The sequence below is a fragment of the Schistocerca piceifrons genome, chromosome 1, assembly GCF_021461385.2.
Source record: "Schistocerca piceifrons isolate TAMUIC-IGC-003096 chromosome 1, iqSchPice1.1, whole genome shotgun sequence".
Classification (NCBI taxonomy): domain Eukaryota; kingdom Metazoa; phylum Arthropoda; class Insecta; order Orthoptera; family Acrididae; genus Schistocerca; species Schistocerca piceifrons.
This window is the reverse complement of record NC_060138.1, coordinates 454,134,284-454,156,226: the sequence shown is the minus strand read 5'-3', so window position 1 is coordinate 454,156,226 and position 21,943 is coordinate 454,134,284. Positions and strand designations below refer to the sequence as shown.

The following is a 21,943-nucleotide window of genomic DNA, read 5'->3' as shown; positions in this document are numbered from 1 at the left end:
CCATTTTGCACTGTTCTTTTGGGTACATATCTGTCCAGTGCATAGTCAACTATTCTTTTAAACTTGAGGCATACTCATATCCTGAACAAAAAGTGTCAACTTTCTCATTGAGGTATGACACTGTTGTTTCTCTATCTATTTTGCTGAAAATACGACCTCTGACATACATATCTGTCCAGCCTGTAGTCAACTGTTCTTTTAAACTCGAGGCATATTCATATCCTGAGCAAAAAGTTTCAACTTCCTCATTGAGGTATGAGACTGTTGTTTCTCTATCTATTTTGCTGAGCATACAAACTCTGACAATAAAGTTCGGTGAATGAAGTCGGAACAGTTGATTGGGCAACACTGGCAACTCACAACACTGCAACTGCATAGTGGCCAGTGTTGACAACCTGCCCTGCCATAGTTCAGTTGAGCATCGTAAGTGTTCTGTGTTAGACCTGTTGGATGCAGTGCTTGTTAGTGCATTGGTTCTGAACTGAGAACAGGACAGTTAACGAGAAAAGGATCAATTTAAAGTTTTGTTTTAAGCTTGGAAAGACACTGAAAGAAATGCATGCAATGCTGGTATGTGTTTATGGGGATCAATTACTGTCCATGAAGTGTGTGTACAAATGGTTTGCCCATTTTTGAGGATGCCCAGAAAGCGTTTGTGACAATCCCCATAGCGGACGACTGGCGACCACCATCAGTGACAAAAACATTGAGAAAATGAGGACATTATTCATGAACGACTGTCGATTAACTGAGCATGTGATAGCAGATGAACTGCAGATGAACCATTAATCCATGCGACAAATCTTTATCGAGGAGTTAGGGAAGAGGAAAACGTGTTGTCGTCTTGTGCCACATCACTTGACTGATGATCAGAAGCATGCATGTTTAGAGGCTTCACAGCATTTTGTCATATTGTCTCTGAGGATGAATCTTGGTGTCTCTGGTACAGCCCTGGAATGAAACAGCAATGCATGGAATGGCGTTCTCCAACATCACCTCATTGGAAAAAGGTCAGAGCTGAAAAAACAAGCATCAAGACAATGCACATCACCTTTCTCAATTGTAAAGGCATTATCCACAAGGAATTTCTACCTGAGGGAACGACAATGAATGCTGCATGGTACATTGAAATTTTGACCCATTTCATGCAACATCTACACAGGGTACGACACCAATATGCACAAGGTTCCTGAGTTTTTGTTCAAAACAACGCTCGCCCACACACAGCCAACATTGTCAAACAGTTCCTGGCAAGAAAGGGTATGGTGCAACTTGAACATCCACTATACTCACCGGATCTCAATCCCCTAGACTTCTTCCTATTCCCTCAGCTCAAACTCACTTTGAAAGGGAAGAGATTTGACGATATTCCTGACATCCAACAAAACGTGACACAGCGTTTGAACAACATGACATCTGAACACCATCCCTAAAGAAGACTTTGTGCAAACTTTCCAGGACATGTTCGCAGAGCTCAGCAGTGCATAGTTATGGGAGGTGACTATTTCGAAGGACAGTAAGGTAACTGTAATTCATAGTTCATCTACATTAATGTTACAGGACTATTCACCAAACTTTATTGTCAGAGGTTGTATATATCTTTCTGTTTGTTTTAGTTGCCTTTGTATTTCGCTATCCATTGTTACTATAACTGCCTCATGGTCACCAATACTATTTTTTACATGGACTTTCTCAAAGAGGTCAGGTCTTTCCGTTGCCATTAGATCTAATATATTTACATCATGGGTGGGTTTCTGAACTATCTGTTCCAGGCAGTTCCTGGTAGTTTTCAGAGAAGGTATTTAGTCACATTTCACAGGATGTCTTGTCACACCCACCACTAACAAAACTATAATCATCCCAGTTGATTGTTAGGTGATCTAAAGTCTCCTCCAATACTTACAGGATCATTAGGAAATGTAAGTAAAAGTGAAATGAGGTTTTCTCTAAAGTTTTTGGTTACATCAGGAAGAGAATCTGGTGGTTGATAGAAGCACCCTGTTATAATGTTTTGCTCACCCTTCATACTTATCTCACATGCAGCTTCAACTTTTATTTTGGTGGGGTCGAGTGTCTTGTCTAACTGCAACAAATATGCCACCTTCGTTTCCCATTCCTCTACTAAGTAGGTACACACTTAAATTTTCCCCAACAGTCTCACCACTGTTGGTTTCCTATTGCAACCACTGCCACATTTTTTTTTTTTCCTTTTTTCTGTTTCTGTCATACAGTATTTTGTAACAATATTGACAATTGTGACTGCTTTTCATTTTTGATGGTTTTTTATTCTTTTTCTTGCCTCTCACTTCCATTTTTTCCCTTCTATGTTTATTTTCATATTTTCTCACTTAACAGCTATTTTTTGCAGCCTATCATCAACTGCAAATACTGATTTCTAGCCTGGTGATGAACAACTTTTGCATTATTTTAATATTTTTAGTATTATTGTTGGTTGCAGATCTGTCACAAAGTTACCATTTCTTCCACCTTCTTCTTAATTTAATGTGTTTGTTTTTATGATGGAATTGTGTGACTTGGCCAACTAATATTTAGTGACCTGACTTTAATTAATCTAGAGAAAGCACCAGCCTTTCTGAAGGGTTAAGCATTGGAATGTAAACGTTAGTCTTATTGCAGCATTAATACTAAGCAGTTTCATTTGAGTTCTGCTTCTCCAAAGATGACATTTTTATTGTATATTTTTATTGCACATAACTTGGCACATAAATGAACTTCCAATAACTTTTTGTTCAGTTGAGTGTTTTCATGTCATAGTATCAGTTTAATTGATTAAAACTTGCAACTGGCCCACAAGTAAATATCAGTTTTCAAATACTGGAACAAATTTTATTTATATCCATAAAATGTTTCAGGTATGTGGAAATGCTTTACTGTGGAAAGGGGCTCCAACTACACCTCTTGTGTCTGTTGCTACCACAAAGATCTTAGCATCAGTATTAGAAAGAAATAATCTACCTGGTGCCATTTGTTCTTTGTGCTCTGGTGGAAGTGATATTGGAGAAGCCATTGCAAGGGATACTAGACTGCCACTGGTGTCATTTACAGGCAGCACACATGTGGGTCATAAGGTAAGAGCGTATCATTCTAAGTGTGGCAGAGAGAAATTTATTTTATGCTAATAAGAAAACTTTATAAACATTGTAGAAGACATATTCAACAAGGGATACAACAGATTTAGATTTTTTGCTCACCAATTTTTTTCTGAAAGTTCACGGTGGACTTGAAGTTGACACAGGTATGTGGGGATCCATGTAGCTTATGGACCATACAATAGGAGATGACCAAGGACCTGGTGGAATACTGTTCAGTACGCCCATTAAGTTTGCTCTGTATGGACTCCAAGATGGCATAAGCTATAGGATGAACACCTGCACACTGTGGAATAGCATCAGCACAAAGAGTGCGCTAAAGCTTATGGCAAAAGGGATCATAAATCATTAGAAATGTTGCTGCTTTCTTGAGAGGGAACAGCTTCTGATATTGCAGGAACAGCGTCTATAATCGTGAAATGTTTGTTTGTTTTGTTTTAGGGTGCAAAAACAACTGGGGTCATATGCACCTAAGTCAAAACCACAGAACACAAAGACAGAGGGGCGTTAATAAACGATGGCATGTCAATCCCAATCGACATAAGAGAAGACAGCTAAACACAGGGTCATGGGGAATGGGCTTTAAAATACACCATAGAGAAACGGAAGTCCAGAAATAAAAATTAATTGGCCGTCACCATATTGCTACAATGGATAAAAAGTGAAATGCAGTTGACAGCCAACGCATTGTTCACTAAGATGGCCAATAACTCAGATGGCAAACCCAAGTGGGAATGTAAACGGTTAAAAAAAAAGGCATTCCACCAGGAAATAGCAGACAGTTAAAACTTGGGTGCAATGTGCACAAAGTGGTCGGAGAGTGGCACTTAACGAATGGCGTTGGCTAAAATGGCAGTGCCCTATACGGAACCTAGTTAAAATGACCTCCTCCCAGCGGGAGAGCTGAAAGGAGGTCACCCAAGACTCTGGGAGAGGTGTAATCCCATGAAAGGATGACCAATGGCAATTCCAAAGGGACACCTACTCCTGACAGACGGCAACCAAGAGATCATTGGAGGGAATATAGGAACTAGTGGGCTGAGGTACAAGGACTGCAGCCTTGGCAACAGCATCAGCAGCCTTGTTTCCTGGCAGGCCGACATGACCAGGAACCCACATAAACATCACAGTGGCTCCACCAAGAGTGAGCAAGTGACAGTTTCCTGGACCTATTGCACTAAGGGATGGGCGATGTGCAGCACACATAGACTTTGAAGGGCGCTGAGAGTCTCAGCATAGGACACAATTGACAAGATGGTGTCACTGGATGTACACCATGGCCTGATACATGGTGAAGACCTTAGCTGTAAATACTGAGCAGTGTGCCAGAAGCCAAACCGGAAAATGTAGACGCCAATGATGAAAGCATACCTGACACCACAGCTAGTCCAAGAGCCATCAGGGTACACAAAGGTACTATCGCAATGTTCCATGTGAAGGTCACGAAACTGAAAACAATAGAGTGAGGCTGGAGTAGTGTCCTTAGGAAGCGAATGAAGGCCAAGGTGAACACGGGCCACTGCATGAAGCCAAAGTGGTAAAGGATTCACACCCACCAGGAAAAATGCAGGTAGTGAGAAGTTAAGCCGCCGGAGCAAGTGCCAAAAGCAGACTCCAGGATGTAACAAAGAAGAGGGACACGCCCCATACTGGTGATCAAAGGAATCATTGAAGAAGGAGGCACAGAATGGGTGGCCACACACGGCAGACAAACAGCATGCATACCTGCTGAGGAGAAAGTCACAGCAGTAGGACAGTGGTAGTTCAGCAGCTTCGGCATACAGACTCTCAACCGGGCTATTGTAAAGGCGCCAGGGGCCAACTGGATGCCACAATGGTGGATAGTGATGAAATGGCATGAGATGCATAAACAAAGCACCCATAGTCTACCTTCGAACAGACAAGAGCCCAGTACAAACAGGGGAGCGTGGTGCGATCTGAATGGCAGAAAGTACTATTGAGGACACGTTGGACATTGAGGGACCGCGTACAGCAGGCTGTCAGGTAAGACACATGAGAGGACCAAGAAAGTTTCCTATTGACCATGAGCCCCAGGAATTTGATAGTTTCAGTGGAAGAGCAATAGGCCCAAGATGTAAAGATGGTGGGAGAAACCAATTGTGCCACCCGAAATTCATACAAACGGTTTGTCAGTGGAAGAATGAAAGCCATTGTCGATGCTCCACGAGTGAAGACGATCGAGACATCACTAAGACACCGCTCAATGAGACAGGTCCATGGAGAACTGCAACAGATGGCAAAATCATCAATGAAAAGGGAGCCGGAGATGCCCGTCAGAAGACACACTATTATAGGGTTAATGGCGATAGCAAAGAGGATGACACTCAGGGCAGAACTCTGAGGCACACCATTTTCCTGGATGAAGGTGTCTGACAAGGCAGAAGCCACACAAACCTTGAAAACCCAATCTTTTAAAAATTCCTCAAGGAAATGGGGCAGATGGCCACAGAAGTCCCATGTAGAGAGTACGAAGGATACCAGTTCTCCAGCGGGTGTCGTAGGCCTCCTCCAAATCGAAAAACATGGCCATAGTCTGGGATTTCCACAGAAAAACATTCGTGACATTGGTAGCCAAAGTGATGAGTTGGTCACCTGCAGAACGGTGTGCTCAAAATCCGCACTGAGCAGTGATTAGTAAATTGCGAGACTCGAGCCACCATACCAGCCGAGCACAAATCATAGGTTCCATCTTCTGGCAAACACAGCTGGTGAGAGAGATAGGGTGGTAGCTAGAAGGAACGTGTTTGTCCTTACCGGGCTTAGGTATGGATATGACGGTGGCTTCATGCCAGTGTCCGGAAAATGTGCCCTCTGCCCAGATGTGGTTGTACGTATTAAGCAGAAAGTGCTTGCCCACCAGAGAATGGTACTGCAACATCTGAATGTGGACTGCGTCTGGCCCTTGGGTGCAGCATCAGGATGAACTGATAGTGTAGTCAAACACCCTCATAGTAAAGGCGACATTGTAACACTTACGATTCTGAGAAGGGTATCGCCTGAGCCTCCTCCACTCATTTCCAATGGAAGAAGGCAGGGTAATAGTGAGAAGAGCTCACAATTTCCGTGAAATGGCGGCCCAAGGCGTTGAGGATAGCAATAGGGTCCACTACGACATCGTCTGCTAGTGTCAGGCCAGAAATTGGAGAATGGATATTGGTCCCAGAGAGCTGTCGGAGTTTGGCCCACTCAACAGAGGAAGGGCGGAACTGTTAAAAGAAATAGTGAATGAAATACAGCTAGCTTTTTCGCTATCCTGAAGAACGCAATCACACCGTGCACACATTTGTTTGTAACAAATGCAGTTTGCTATTGTAGAATGACAGTTAAGAATATGGAGAGCAAGTCTCAGTGTGCAAATTGTGTCGCAGCATGCCTCAGCCCACCAATGGACTGGGAAATGGTATGATAAAGAGGAAGTGCGAGGAACGGAACGTTCTGCAGTGGTAAGGATAACATTTGTAAGATATTCCACTTAGTCATCACAACTGGGGAAATTTTGTTTTTCGAAGGTTGCGAGGAAGGAGTAAAGCTGCCAGTCAACCTTAGTAAGATGCCATTTGGGTGTGTGCACAGTGGGCTAGGAGTCAGCAAGCAGGTAGCACATGGGAAATGGTCACTCAAGTAGATGTCAGAAAGAACAGACCACTTAAAACGATGGGCAAGCTGGGCAATGCAGAAGGACAAGTCCAAATGGGAGTAGGTGTGCGAGGAGTCAGAAAGGAATGTGCATGTTCCTTTGTTAAGGCAGAAGAGATTAAGTTGATTAAGAAGGTCAACCGAGAGGGCACCTCTCTGACAGGTTCTGGGAGAACTCCAAAGGGTATGATATACATTAAAGCCACTGAGTAGCAGAAATGGTGGCTGCCCAATAAGCTGGATGAAGTCTCCCCTGGAGACAACAAATGATGGAGGGATATAAATGGTACAAATGGAGAAAGTCAGGTGATGAAGGAAAAGGCAAACCACAACAGCTTGAAGACGGGTAGTCAGGGACATGAGTTAACTGTGAAGATCATCATGTATGAGCGGCATAATTCCCCATGAGATGGAATGCCGACCTCAAGGGGGAGGACAAAATGGACTGGGAAGAAATGCGGAAGCTCAGAGCAGTCACGAGGATGCAACTTTGTTTCCTGAAGGCAGAGTACAACGGGACACTGAAATTCTAAAAGTAGCCATAAATCCTCCTTGTGGGATCAATGGCCACGAATTTCCCCTTAGACGAGAGTCATGATAAGGAAAAAATGAAGGGGTGTCATCACAGCGGCTGCTGAGTGCCGGCCTGCGAAGACTCGCTGCTACAGGGCACCGAAGCAGGAGGATCCTGCTCCATGAGGTCCACAGAAGCATTGGCTTTCTTGTGCTGTCGGTCTGTGGAGTCCAATGTAGGAAAACAGTTGGTGGTGTGCACTGGTGACAGGGAGGTTGGCCGGGCAAAGGTATCACATGGCGACACTTCAAAGAGGATCTCCGAATTGGCGAAGGAGAAGACCGTTTGCCTTTGTTGGAATTCTCTGAGCCTTTCTGGTTAGCAGAGGAAGACTCAGGTGTTGGTTGGCTGGAGGGATGTAAGAAGTCTTCATGGGAGTAATCCTCCTGTCCTTTCTGGCCTGCTGGTTGTGTAGCTGGTGGCTTCAGCCCTTGAGGTGAGAGTTTTATGGCTTGTTGCACAGCTAGACGAGGGGACAGCAATGCTCCCTTGACACTCAGTGATTTCACAATCTCAGACCTGAATTTGAGGTTGCATGACTGCTTGGCCATATCCCTCATGGAGCAAGATGTAGGGAGAACAGAACTATGAGTGACAGACAGTAGAACACAGGGTTTGCAACTATCCAATAACTTGCGAGTGACTGGATAAGACACATTTTCCTTTACCCGGATCTCCTGGACAACCCGCTCATCAAGATACATGGGACAATCTCGAGAGGAGACAGCATGACTGCCATTGCAGTTGATCAGTGGTGAGCAGGTGGTGGACAGTCGCCCTCATGCACATCCCTACCCCAAGTTACACATTTGGCTAGGTGTCAACAAGATGTTCTAGTGTGGTTGAAACGATGACACTGGTAGCAGTGCATTGGGTTCAGAACGTACGGTCAGCCTGTGATAATTTAATAGTCTGCTTTGATCTTGGTTGGAAGCACCACTCTATCAAAGGAGAGAAAAAGATGTGTGTGGGCACTAAGGAGGAATGTACCTTTTTCATCACCCAATGTATGGCAATGACTCCCTGATCAGAGAGGATTGGATTGGATTTCAGCCTCAGTCAGACTGTTGAGCAGCCTAGTGTAAATAACACCACAGGAAGAATTCAAAGTTCTATGGGCCTCAACAGGAACAAGATAGCTGTGGAGAAGTGAGGTGACGAGCAGTTGTGCTTGAGAATCAGAAGTAGTCTCCAAAAGCAAAGTGCTATTCTATACATTAGAACAGGATTTCACAGGGACGGCAATTACAACAACACCTTTCTGAATAACGAACCTGGGCCCCCTTCATAAGGTGGTGCACCCACCTTAGGTGATTGTTTACACCTCAGGTCACACCTCCTGAACACGTGACAGAGGCACCAATCAGCAGTTTGGGAAGGTAGCAGCTCAGGCAATCACCCCTCCCTGGGCCTGGCCTGTACCAGGAGGTACGTGCAAACCCTACCTGTCAACCCAGGGATGGGAATTTCACGCTACCCAGCCATCTGTTACACGTCAGACACAGGGGCTAGCCTTCAGAAGCATAGAGGGAGGAAGAAGAAAAAGAGGAACCTCAAACACTCAATCAGAGGAAGGATAGGAGAAGAGAAACAAAGAAAGGAAAAGGGAATGAAAAACATTGGTGATACTGTTCTTATGTTGGTGACAGACAATGCGGAACAATCCCAATAATACCCCAGACATGTTCCCCAAGGGAGGGGAAAAAGAATAGTAAGAGGATAGACATGCAGTACGGAAGGGAAAAGATGTTGCAAAGGTTGGGGACCCGTGGTAGCCAAGCACAAATCCGCCAAAGAGCAGCGAGGCTCCTGGGGGGAATCGTGAAATGGAATGCATTAAAACAGGCCATGCCAGAAATGTTTGGGAAATCTTTACGAGTTACTAGTACACTACAGCCAGCAGGTAACTTATTTGTATGTGTCCAATGCATATTATGTGCCTATAATGGTAATTGGCACTTGGTCAATTCTAAGTAGAGGCATGATCCATGAGAGGAGAGGGCAGGACTTAATTGTCTATACATCTCTATGGAGAAAAATGTTTCTGTAATGTCAGCATCCAATTCAAATGGTACCTGATGGCTGCCATTGTGGACATGTGCCCATACGTACTTGTCTTGGCATCTTTCCTGCATCATGTAGATGGTGCCCACTTCTATTGGTGGTGAGGGCTTTGCAGTCTGTCTTCTGGTACTCTGTAAATGACAGCATTGTTCCCAAACTGATTGTAAACTATACAAACAGCTCTGTGGTGGAGGCATGTCACAGCTGTGGCTGTGGAAGCAGGTCAGGGCAGGTGGGAAGTTTCCTTCGATACTGATGAGATGGACTGGCCCTCACTGGATAGCCAGGGCAGTTGTTGGTTGATGCTGTAAAGGTGATGTGTGTCAGATGCAACATCATATTTCAAATGACAATGCAATGGTTAGGAATTCTTCCCAACTAGGATCTGGTAACTTAATAGTGCTGATACAGATTTGATGATCAGGTGCATTTGATCAATCTGTCTTATATGAGGCTATTTGCATATGGTTTAGCACTACTATCTGCTGTGGCACTGAATTCACACCATTAACTTAGCACAATGATACAATATGCATTTGGTAGTCAAAGTATTTTGACAGTCTCTCCATGAGTTCATCCAGAGTGAAGACAAAAAGGTTCCTGGGAGGAACCTTTGGCATCATTTTTATGCTTCTGGTTCAAGGAAGGAAGTAGTCTCGGTGGCAAACGGCATCAGTAATATGTCCCATTGTGAGATAATGGCATAGGTATGCCATATATGAACTACTTTGTCACACTCACTATTGAACACAGAGGGTGGGACCAGTGTGACTGTGCTGGAGGAGCAGAACCACCTTGGAGTGAGACAACATTTGCTCCTTATGTTGCTTCTGTTGCTGTTCTATTTCCTGCTGCTAATGTAACTCACTGCAATAGTTACTCGTGCTTCTGTTGTAATCTCAACTTCTGCTGCTGCTCTTATTGTTTTTCACACAGTTCCAGTTATTTTTGCTGTTTTTGATCAGATTAACAAATGCTATATCCATCTTTGACACATTGTCTTGTTCTTATCAGCTATCTAGATTTAGATACTGTCCTCCAAGTGTAATGTTTATGCTCACTAGTACTGTGGCAGTCTTGCACACATGAGACTAATGCCACATCACTATCGCTGCATTCTGAAGTAATAAATAAAGACTTTTACAGTTACAGTCTTCATTGGTCACTGAACACTAATACAATTTAAATTTCTGGATCCCCACGTATGACAAAAAAAATTGTGCTCCACAAGAATGTAAATGAACTAGAAGGGACTGGCACCTGAAGTCCCAGAAAGTCAGCATCTTTCACAGTAATTAATCTGTAGCTCCTGATAATGTGAGCGAGTCGATAGACCACAAAGGCAAAATATCCAGAGGACATGTTTCTGTTGTCAAGCATTGCTGACAAAGTCAGATTTCCACAGCAATGCAGCAGGTCAAGAGGACAAATTCAGCAGAGTCCAACAGACTAGAATGATGCCATACTCAGGAACCAGTGACAGTGGCAATGGCAGCGAGCAGATGTTGGCTTAGTGCAGCTGACAGTGATCTGCCTAAGGCAGCTGTCTAAAGAGGATTGGCTTTCGCCTCCTCTATGGCCAGTTGTACTGTCATATTGGTAGTTCCTCAGGCAGCCAAATACCATGCCCGGAGTTCACATGTCATAGATACCACTGTTTGCTGTGAAGCTGCCAAACCTACAATGTCCATGGTCTCTGCCACTGATACAACTTACAAAGACCTTCACAGACAGGCACTGTTCCCCAAACTTGGTCCTGGTTTCTGTGCCATACCCCCAATACTCTGAGCACCTAAGGAACCAGATACAAAGGAGTGTTGCTCACATCATCCATTATCATCCAGGATTGTCAACCTCTTTACTTGTATCCACTACTTTATCAAAATGGCAATATTGTGGAAAGAATAGCTTGCCACTTACTATATAGTGGAGATGGTGAGCTGCAGACAGACACAACAAAAAGACTACTAAATACATCAGCTGTCAGCCAGAAGGTCTTCTTCTGAAAAAGACAACCTATACAGTCTCCTCGTCCATCTCTATACAACCCCTGCTCCCAAACCTTTGTCTCATGGCTCATACTCTTGTAATAGCACTAGTTACAAGGCCTGTCCCAAACATCCTACCACCACCACGTACTCTAGTCCACTCGCAAGCATCATCTATCCCATCAAAGACAGGGCTACCTGTCACACTGTCATATGATCTACAAGCTAAGCTGCAACCACTGTGCTTTGTTCTATGTGGGCATGACAACCAACAACCTGTCTCTCTTCATGAATGGCCACCAACAAATTGTGGCCAAGAAATGGCTGGACCATCCTGTTGCTAATGTAGGAACCTAGAATACTGCCCAATGTACTATTCTTCATTTTAATGATTGCTACACAGCCTGTGCCATCTGCGTCTCTCCTACCAACACCAGATTTTCTGAATTGTTCTGATGGGAACTCTTCCTGCAGTGTATCCTACGTTTCTGTAACCCTCCTGGCCTCAACCTTCATTAGTCACTGTCCTTCAACCATCTATCCCATTCACTGGTTGCGCTCCAGCACTACACAGCCCGCTATTCCAACTATGCACCCACAGTCTTTTTACTTCTCTCTTTTTCTCATTTCAGATACCAGCTTTGCTGTAACTTCTGCACAGAATTTTATATGAGCATGATCTACAACTAGCTGACTAAATGAATGAATGGCCACTGAAAAACAGTGGCCAAGGGCAAAGTTGACCAGCCAATGGCAAAACGCACTAATGAGCACAAAATGCTTGATTTCAATGGCTTCTTCACAACTTGTGCCATCTCAGTCCTTCCCCACACTACCAGATTCTCCAAATTATGTAGATGGAAATTGTGTTCACAACACATTGTTTGATCTCATCAGCCTCCTGGCCTCAGTCTCTGCTAGCCACATGCCCCACACCCACCTCCACCTCCACCTCCACAACCCAGACTTCATTCATCCTGAACTCTCACCTCTCTCTCCAAAGGCTCCCTTTTTCTCTATTCTATCTCTCCATCCCAAATCACATCATTACGCCCTGTGCACAGTTTCCTCAGCCTGAGGTCAGAATGAGCTTACTGGTGCCACATTCTTATCCTGTACACCCACTACTTCTCTCTCCAGTTTATCACACACCCTTCCCCAATTCTTCCTCTTGCTCTCTATCTCTGTTTTTCCTTTTCTCACTCCAGCAGATGAAACTCATACTCCTGTCGAGCTACAATGCTGTGGCCAATGCTACATGTTCAGCTAGGATGTTGAAGAAATAGGAGCAGTTGGAGGAAAGAAAGTAAGGTGCAAAAATCTATAGTCATTGGATTTGAAAATATTTCATCCATCTTATGCAAAATCAGGTTTGCTCCATGACTCACTTTAATCTTTTGTTGAAGAATTCCAACCCTTCGATATCATAGCAGCACTGCCACGGAAGTCAGTAGATCCACAAAAGAACACACAGAAGATAAAAATTTAACACTGCACCCAGAATCATTCATTAATTGCTTTGTGTGTAGAACAGTGGTCACCAGAGACAGGGAGACATATTTTATTAGTAATGTTGGAGATAATTTTACCTATTGTAATTTTTTATATGAATAATATTTGTTATCTAACTAAAAAACTGATTATTGATTGATTTGATTTTTAGGTTGCATTGCAGGTGCAAGAAAGGTTTGGTAAACATCTACTAGAACTTGGAGGAAACAATGCTATTATTGTAGATGCAGATGCTGATCTGGAAATGGTTGTCCGTTCTGTGGTATTTGCGTGTGTAGGCACTGCTGGACAGCGCTGTACCTCTACTAGGAGACTGATTCTCCATGAGAAGGTAAATATATTTATCTTATTTATGATATTATAAAAAAACTTCACTTATTAATATGTCTAATACAAAATTCTGCTCATCTATAGGATAGTATATAATGTATATCTACCAGTGGCAACTGATCAGTAAACAATCACTCACAAAAAGTGAAAGACTCATAGCATTTCAGATTCTTTCACCTTAATAAAAGACAGGAAAGTTAATAACTATGGATTATAGAGGTACAGTAAGAAAGGATATAATGGAAATTAGCAATGAATTACCAAGCATGTACGAGATGTCTCCTATATGCAGTAATTTTGTTGTTAATTTCCATCTTGTCTCATTCTGCTTTGTTCCTGTTGATGTGTGGTCATGAAACAAATTTCTATCTAATCTTCATAATATGCTCATTTTTCCCACATGCTACCATCATAAATTCAAGATGAGGGACCTGATTCTGCTTTGTCCCTTTTTATATCCTACAATGGGTTTCTTCCTCCTCATTTTCAAAGTAAGGAAACCAAAAGTTTAAAAATGCTGTGTGCCTTTCACTTTCCAAATGTACGATTTAGGGTGAGGGAAGGGCTATGTCACATTATTTATCTGTAGCATATCAGTGAAAGTTATTGAATTGACATTTCTTGGTTCTATTTACTTACTTCAAAGCAGTCTGATGAGATGTATTTCAAGTGGTGATGAAAGGAATTACAAAAGAAAATTATAATATTCCCTCTATCAAAAATAATAAAAAAAATGTTTTGAACATGACCCATGATTCACAATAATAAACACATTAAATATGTTTATTTTTTCAGATGGTAAAACACATATAGCTGTGAATGCATATAATTTTTAATCCTATCTTTTAGAACTAATAGTTCCTCCATCAGAAGGAAGAGGGGGATAGGTTCGGGAAGGTTAAAAAGGAAGAATAGATCACTTGGACGCAAGATGAGACATATTTGTCTCCCCTCATTCTTACAACAGGCAGGTCCCTCTAAACATGGAGTTTGAATGATCTGCCCCTTCCTTTATAATCTTTCCAGATCTACCTCTCTCTTCTTGCTGAAGAAGGAACTATTAGTACCAAAAGCTAGGATAGTATATGCACTTTTAAATGTATGTATCAGGGCCAGCCATTCTATCTCATAATTTCATAGTTTTCTTGAATAAATGTTTCCTTTTCACATAATACCCCAGAAAAATATCTTCCAAAAATACTTCTTAACACTTAATGTATATTAGATTTTAAAAAATTCCTCTTTTCAGAAACACTTGTCATGCTCTAGCCATTCTATATTTTATATCCTCTCTACTTCAGTCATCATCAGTTATTTTACTGTCCAAATTGCAAAATTTATGTATCACTTTTAGGGTTCCACATCCTAACCTAATTTCCTCATCATTGCCTAATTTCATTCAACTCCATTCCATTACCTTCGTTTTACTTTTGTGATGTTCATCTCGTAACCTTTTTCAAGGCATGATTCATTTTATTCAAATGTCATTCCAAGTTCTTTGTTGCCGCTGACAGAATCACAATGTCATCAGTAAAAATCAAAGCTTTTATTTCTTCTCCCTGAGCTATTCATTTTCCAAATTTGTCCTTTGTTTTGTTTATTGCTTTCTCAGTGCACATATTCACTAACATTACTCTCACTCCCTTCTCAACCACTCCCTTTCATGTCTTCGACTCTTGTAACTGCAGTCTGGTTTCTTTACTAGTTGCAAATAACCTTTTCCCTCCTGAACCCGCAGCATATCCCCACTTTTTAACTACTGCATCACCTCACTCAGTGGAGGAAACTGGTATCTGTGAAATCTTCCACCTGCCTAGCCAAGTCTTGAGCACAAGTGGCATGAGGAGTCGAAGGGCTTGGTTGTAATGCACCTGACATTTCATAACAAAGTATTGACATGCACAAGTACAATGACAACAGCTGAGGGACAGTATTGCAGTGACACATACTCTGAAGTGCTCTTCTTGGACATAGCTGTGGTAGCAGTGGAGATAGTAAATATTAAATGTCATATTGGATTGTTGGCTGGGATATCCCTTGGTGTGGGTACAGCCACCTGTTGGAAAGACTGTGTGATTGACGGATGTGGCACAGTGGGCATAACTGGTTGGAGTGGTACCTGAAAGTGTCACTTTTAGTTACTACAATACACACAAAGTTGCCATGCATGATATCAGATGCCTGCCAAAAGACCACATCCATACAGAGGTGAGGAGCAGATTTTGGATGCCTGTGCAAGGTGAGTATGAGGAGACATAGCATAGTTGTGGCCTGGGCATATATGCATTCAAGGTGGGTGTAAGTGTGGCCTCTGTTGAAGCTTTGCTGAATTCATTGGTCATCTGAATCTCTAGTGTGGACTAGGTGCTCTGCTAAACCATTGTGCTGGATGTGGAATAGCACAGAAATCAAATCTTTTGACTCCTTCTGTGTTCAACCTTGTACCAGCAGTGAATCACCAGCAATGGAATCCACAACGCTTCACTTCATTGTAAAGTGAGAAACTCATTCCAGGAACAGCTGTTACACTGTAGCTACGCCATTTCTCTACAATATCCCTTTTTCAGAAGGCTACGCTTGAGTAAAAAAGACTTTGTGATGCTCATTTCAGTGAACTGGATGGTGAAGCCAGACATCAGTCAACCACAGCTCTTTCTTGGGCTCCACATGCTCACAGTGTTGCCCATTTTGTAGGTACATACTGCAGTGGGACAAGTTTCGTTCTGGTTTGATGGGTTCCACTCCATACACAACCTGGTCACCTGGCTGATATGTACAGTTGTGGATTTAACAGATCTCTCTAAACTTGTAGCTCACAATAGATCAAAACATATACCGATTTACTGATCTCACATTCAGACTGACAGGTCTCATTTACATTCTTCAACTGTTCTGGCATTAACATTATCATCTGCACCCATTGTTCTTGACTACCAAAGCATAAATGGCACTGCCTAGCAGGTGGATATGCTCACTTGCCATCACGCCTTGTTGATGTTCAGAGCCAATGTCTTTTACATCCGTCTTTACATATGACAAACACAGTGCACAGTGGTTCCACACTTCAAAACTACCAAAACAACATTTCTGGTTTCCACAGACATCTTTTGTCAGCCTGGGTGGTTAGAAGTGGAACATGTTTTTCAACAGAATCAACAAGTTACACCACAATACAGAGTCTTACTGGATGAGAGGTTGGATTGGAGGAGGAGAGCCAAGCAGAGCGATTTAAAATCATTCTGTGAGTATGTGGTGTGCTGTATTCTAGCCAGCTACATCACCTCTGCCATTGGCTTCTGTCCATCAAAAAGTTATTTTATTTAGGCTCCAGTCCAATAAGGGATGCAGAAGAGCTTTTATGATGATTTGAAGATAAATGGCGAGGTATGGGCAGAATTGAAGCTGTGAGGAGAGGCCTTAAGTCGTGCCTGCACAGCTCTGTCAGTAAGAGAACTGGCCACGAAAAGCAAGGTTTTGGGTTCAAGTTCTGGTCTGGAACACAGTCTGGATCTGACAGGTTTTGCAGTTATTGTAGTTAAAAGAGCTCAAGGAAAATGTCCAGTGCTGCACCATCAAGTTAGAATGACTTTTGTAGTCCAAAAGTCACCATTTGTTGCTTATGATCTGTTATTAAATGGAGCTACATACCATATAAGAATAAGTCGAATTTTTTAAAACAGATAACTGATTGCAAAAGCCCCTTTTCCAACTCATGAGTAATTGGTTTGGGCCTAATTCAAGCTTCTTGAATTCTACACAGTAGGTTACTCAGTAGAAATGAGCACTCTGTATGCCAACACAATGCCAATGCCCTGCTGATGAGCATTTGCTGCTGGATGAAAAAGAAGTATTTCAAAAAATGTAGGCCACTTAAGGGAGCTGAATGTAGCTTTTGTATTAATGGGTGAAATGTCTTGTTGCAATCAAAAGACCATTGATACTGAACATCTTTACAATAGGACCAGTTCAATGCAAACATGAAGTTGACAGTTTGGGAATGAATTTCTGCATAATAATAACTTTGCTAAGAAAGCTTCTAATTGATTAACTTTGTAAGTGAGTTAATGGTTGCCACATAGAAGTCTGTGGGTCATATTGGTGATCAGTGAGAATCTGGCCCCAGTATTTGACCTACTCTTGGAAAAATGTAGACTTGTTTAACACATTGACTGCTGCCGGCCTCATGGCACTCGATATGTTAACAACAATATGAATTAGATAGATTGATACTCACCAAATACAGAAAGTGCTGAGTGGCAGACAGGCCCATGTAATGGTAAACTAAACTGTATCTGAAGAAGGGCTATGTCCAATAGCCTAGTCTACTTTAAATGTGCATATCTGCTACTCGGTGCCTCCTCTATGTGGTGAGTAGCAATCTATCCTATTCATAGAGTTAAACTTATTTAAGTAACATACAACCTGTAATATAGTGATGTAAGGAAAGAACAGAACATTGTTCAAGTAGTTCTATTGTTTGATCACAGTGTCAATTCTACCATTAAGGTAGCTTGCAAAGAGAGGTATATCGTGAATGAGGTGTTCCAAGAACCTTTACAAAACTGCAAATGTGTTGCCAGTCTTAATGAGGGCCTCTTGCACTGATAAAGCCCAAAAGGAATATTGATGACCACGATTTGTTTACATGATTCATCAGAGTCCATCTTAAAAAAATGTTTGCCAACTGCTATTATCAAATTCATCTGGTCATGATACGGGATAAGATTCAACAACAGAGTGTGTTTTTTTAGTGGTCCTGAAATCTTCACATACTTGCAGTGAGCTGTTTGCAGCAGTGAATTTCCATCACAAATAGGCATGGGGTTCAAGGGTCTGTTATAGCAAATACTAGTTAGATATCACAGCTCGTAGCAACTGCAACAAGAGGTATAATGAAGAGAACATGGAACTTCCCATGGTGCATGAGACAATTTAGGAAAAACAAGCAGAACAGATAATGCTGGAGGTAGTTCACAGTCAAAAGAGAATGCCATTGGGCTGTTACGTGAACTGCTGCTCTAACTGTTCCTGGGAGTTTGGTAGCACTGTGACCATTTCATACTTGAACTGTTTGCAAGAAAAGTATACTCCAACTTCTTGTCAATGTTGAGCATGCAGCAGGCAGACATTTATTGAATACAAACACTGTGAATCAAGTAGTATAAACAGACAGACTTGGGAAGGTGAAATTACAGTACTGAGAGTAGCATGACATGCTTCTGACACTGCCTGATACTTGACCTGTCAGACAACCAAAATCCATCAGCAGCAATTGCACAGTACTGTCTAATTAAATCATTAGATAATGCTCAATTACAGCTAAGGTCACTCCAAGAGTGTATACAGGGTGTTACAAAAAGGTACGGCCAAACTTTCAGGAAACATTCCTCACACACAAATAAAGAAAAGATGTTATGTGGACATGCGTCCGGAAACACTTAATTTCCATGTTAGAGCTCCTTTTAGTTTCGTCAGTATGTACTGTACTTCCTCGATTCACTGCCAGTTGGCCCAATTGAAGGAAGGTAATGTTGACTTTGGTGCTTGTGTTGACATGCGACTCATTGCTCTACAGTACTAGCATCAAGCACATCAATACATAGCATCAACAGGTTAGTGTTCATCACGAACGTGGTTTTGCAGTCAGTGCAATGTTTGCAAATGCAGAGTTGGCAGATTGCCCATTTGATGTATGGATTAGCACGGGGCATAGCCGTGGCGCGGTACGTTTGTATCAAGACAGATTTCCAGAACGAAGGTGCCCCGACAGGAAGACGTTCAAAGGAATTGATCGGCGTCTTAGGGAGCACGGAACATTCCAGCCTATGACTCACAACTGGGGAAGACCCAGAACGATGAGGACACCTGCAATGGACGAGGCAATTCTTCGTGCAGTTGACGATAACCCTAATGTCAGCGTCAGAGGAGTTGCTGCTGTACAAGGTAATGTTGACCACGTCACTGTATGGAGAGTGCCATGGGAGAACCAGTTGTTCCCGTACCATGTACAGCGTGTGCAGGCACTATCAGCAGCTGATTGGCCTCCACGGGTACACTTCTGTGAATGGTTCATCCAACAATGTGTCAATCCTCATTTCAGTGCAAATGTTCTCTTTACGGATGAGGCCTCATTCCAACGTGATCAAACTGTAAATTTTCACAATCAACATGTGTGGGCTGACGAGAATCAGCATGCAATTGTGCAATCAGGTCATCAACACAGATTTTCTGTTAACGTTTGGGCAGGCATTGTTGGTGATGTCTTGATTGAGCCCCATGTTCTTCCACCTACGCTCAATGGTGCACGTTATCATGATTTCATACGGGATACTCTACCTGTGCTGCTAGAACATGTGCCTTTACAAGTACGACACAACATGTGGTTCATGCATGATGGAGCTCCTGCACATTTCGGTCGAAGTGTTCGTACGCTTCTCAACAACAGATTCGGTGACCGATGGATTGGTAGAGGCGGACCAATTCCATGGCCTCCACGCTCTCCTGACCTCAACCCTCTTGACTTTCATTTATGGGGGCATTTGAAAGCTCTTGTCTACGCAACCCCGGTACCAAATGTAGAGACTCTTCGTGCTCATATTGTGGACGGCTGTGATACAATACGCCACTCTCCAGGATTGCATCAGCGCATCAGGGATTCCATGCGACGGAGGGTGGATGCATGTATCGTCGCTGACGGAGGACATTTTGAACATTTCCTGTAACAAAGTGTTTGAAGTCACGCTGGTACGTTCTGTTGCTGTGTGTTTCCACTCCATGATTAATGTGATTTGAAGAGAAGTAATAAAATGAGCTCTAACATGGAAAGTAACCGTTTACGGACACATGTCCACATAACATATTTTCTTTCTTTGTGTGTGAGGAATGTTTCCTGAAAATTTGGCCGTACCTTTTTGTAGCACCCTGTATAGTAATACATGTTAGAACTCTAAGTGAAATGAAATGAAGTCACAGTACTTTGGCCTTTGTGCAACCACTTCACTAGGAGGAGAAGCTGCAGCTAGCTCCTCTCTAGTTGTACTGCATCCATCGGCTTCATTGTTCACTGTCCAGCCACAGTAATGTGACCGACTGTCAAAAGTCTGAATAACCACCTTCACAGCACAGACCACTGCGAGACGTGTAGGAAGAGAGTCAATGAGATTCTGAAGTTACTGAAAGGGATGTGGAGCCATGCCAATTCCAGTACTGCGGGCAGCTGGACGAGGTTTATCAGTTAAGGATCCATGGCACAAACAGCCCGATTGTGGTGGTCCCAACGATTCTTGATTGGGTTTAGATCTGGAGAGCTTTGTGGCCATGCATATGCACTGCAAGCTGTATGACATGTTGTATTGTCCTGTTGGTAGATGCCATTGTGTCAAGGAAATAAAATTGCATGTAGGGTGGACACAGTTGCCAATTTTAAATGCAAACTTAGTTGACCCATTGTGCTTTCCAGAATGACAAGATCACCCAGAGAATGCCAAAAAACATTGCCCAGATCATAGTGTTCCCTCCTCTGGTCCATACCTTTCCAACGATTCTTACAGCGTGTTTGCTTTCAGATGTTTCATGCCATACACACTTGTCTGGTGGAGTATAAAACGTTATTCAGCTGAAAAGGCCACCTTTTGCCACTCAGTGGATGTCCAATTGTGGTACTGGTGTGCAAATTCCAGCCTTTGTTGCCTATGAACAGCATTCAAGATGGGTGCATGAACACATCAGCTGCTGTGGAGGCCCATATGCAACTACAATCACTGAATGGTTGTTAAGGAGACACTGCTGGTAGCTCCTTGATCCATCTAGCAGTCAGCTTCTTAACTGCTGCATGCCTGTTCGACCATACACATCACTGCAACTGCTGTTGACACATCACCTATGGCCATTGGTGCACCATAGTTCCCTCACTGCCAGTTTTGGATAGTGCCGTTTTCCCATGCACAGTATACTTTAACAGTGGCTTGCAGACAGTTTACAAACATAGGCATTTCAGAAGTGCTTCCATCCTTGGCCAAAGGCCAATGATCATGCCTTTTTGGACAGCAGAGAAATTGGTCTGTTTCCACATTGCGACAACATACTGTTTTCTGCGTCCCCCCACCATGCTTTATATACCATCCACTGGTAATGCTACCACCTGCAGTCTGTGAGTGGTTATTGGGCACTGACATCAAACACAGGCGATGGTCACATTAATGCGTCTGGACACAAATAATGGAATCAGTATTTGAATTCCACGAATTAGACTGGCCATCCTATGCTATGAGGCATATGATTCACCAGAAAACTGTAATGAAGACAGAGAATATGCAGAGTGAAGCTAAAGCTGCAGTAGATTGTGATGTGATGAGATGAGGTGAGTATGTAACAAAGAAAAATTCATGCATATTATAAAATTGTATGTATGTAAGTACGTACGTCTGTGTATGTTCCACATCTCCTCCTAAACCACGGGACCGATTTCAACCAACCTTGGTATGTATATCCCTTACTGTAAGGCAACATTCACTTTTGTGGTAAGAACAACCTACTGTCATAGTTCAGGAGATACGAAGTCATAAACACTGAGATGTATGAAAAAATGTCTCGTCATGCATGAAGTTTCAAAAAATTTGTTCTTTACTAGTAAGACACTACTCAACTTAAAATCCCTGACACCTTTCAGTGCTTTCAACAGTTTTCAACTCTGAAGCACAAACAGCTGT

General features: G+C 42.6%; 1 protein-coding gene across 1 annotated transcript in view; it reads left to right on the top strand.

The window, feature by feature from the left end:
- Window positions 1-21,943, top strand: part of LOC124792297 (alpha-aminoadipic semialdehyde dehydrogenase-like) — a 72,454-nt gene that overhangs the window by 37,212 nt on the left and 13,299 nt on the right. Inside the window, exons 4-5 of the mRNA XM_047257929.1 lie at window positions 2,874-3,089; window positions 13,057-13,236. Of these exons, the coding sequence (XP_047113885.1) occupies window positions 2,874-3,089; window positions 13,057-13,236 (396 nt within the window). The remainder of the gene's footprint in view (window positions 1-2,873; window positions 3,090-13,056; window positions 13,237-21,943) is intronic.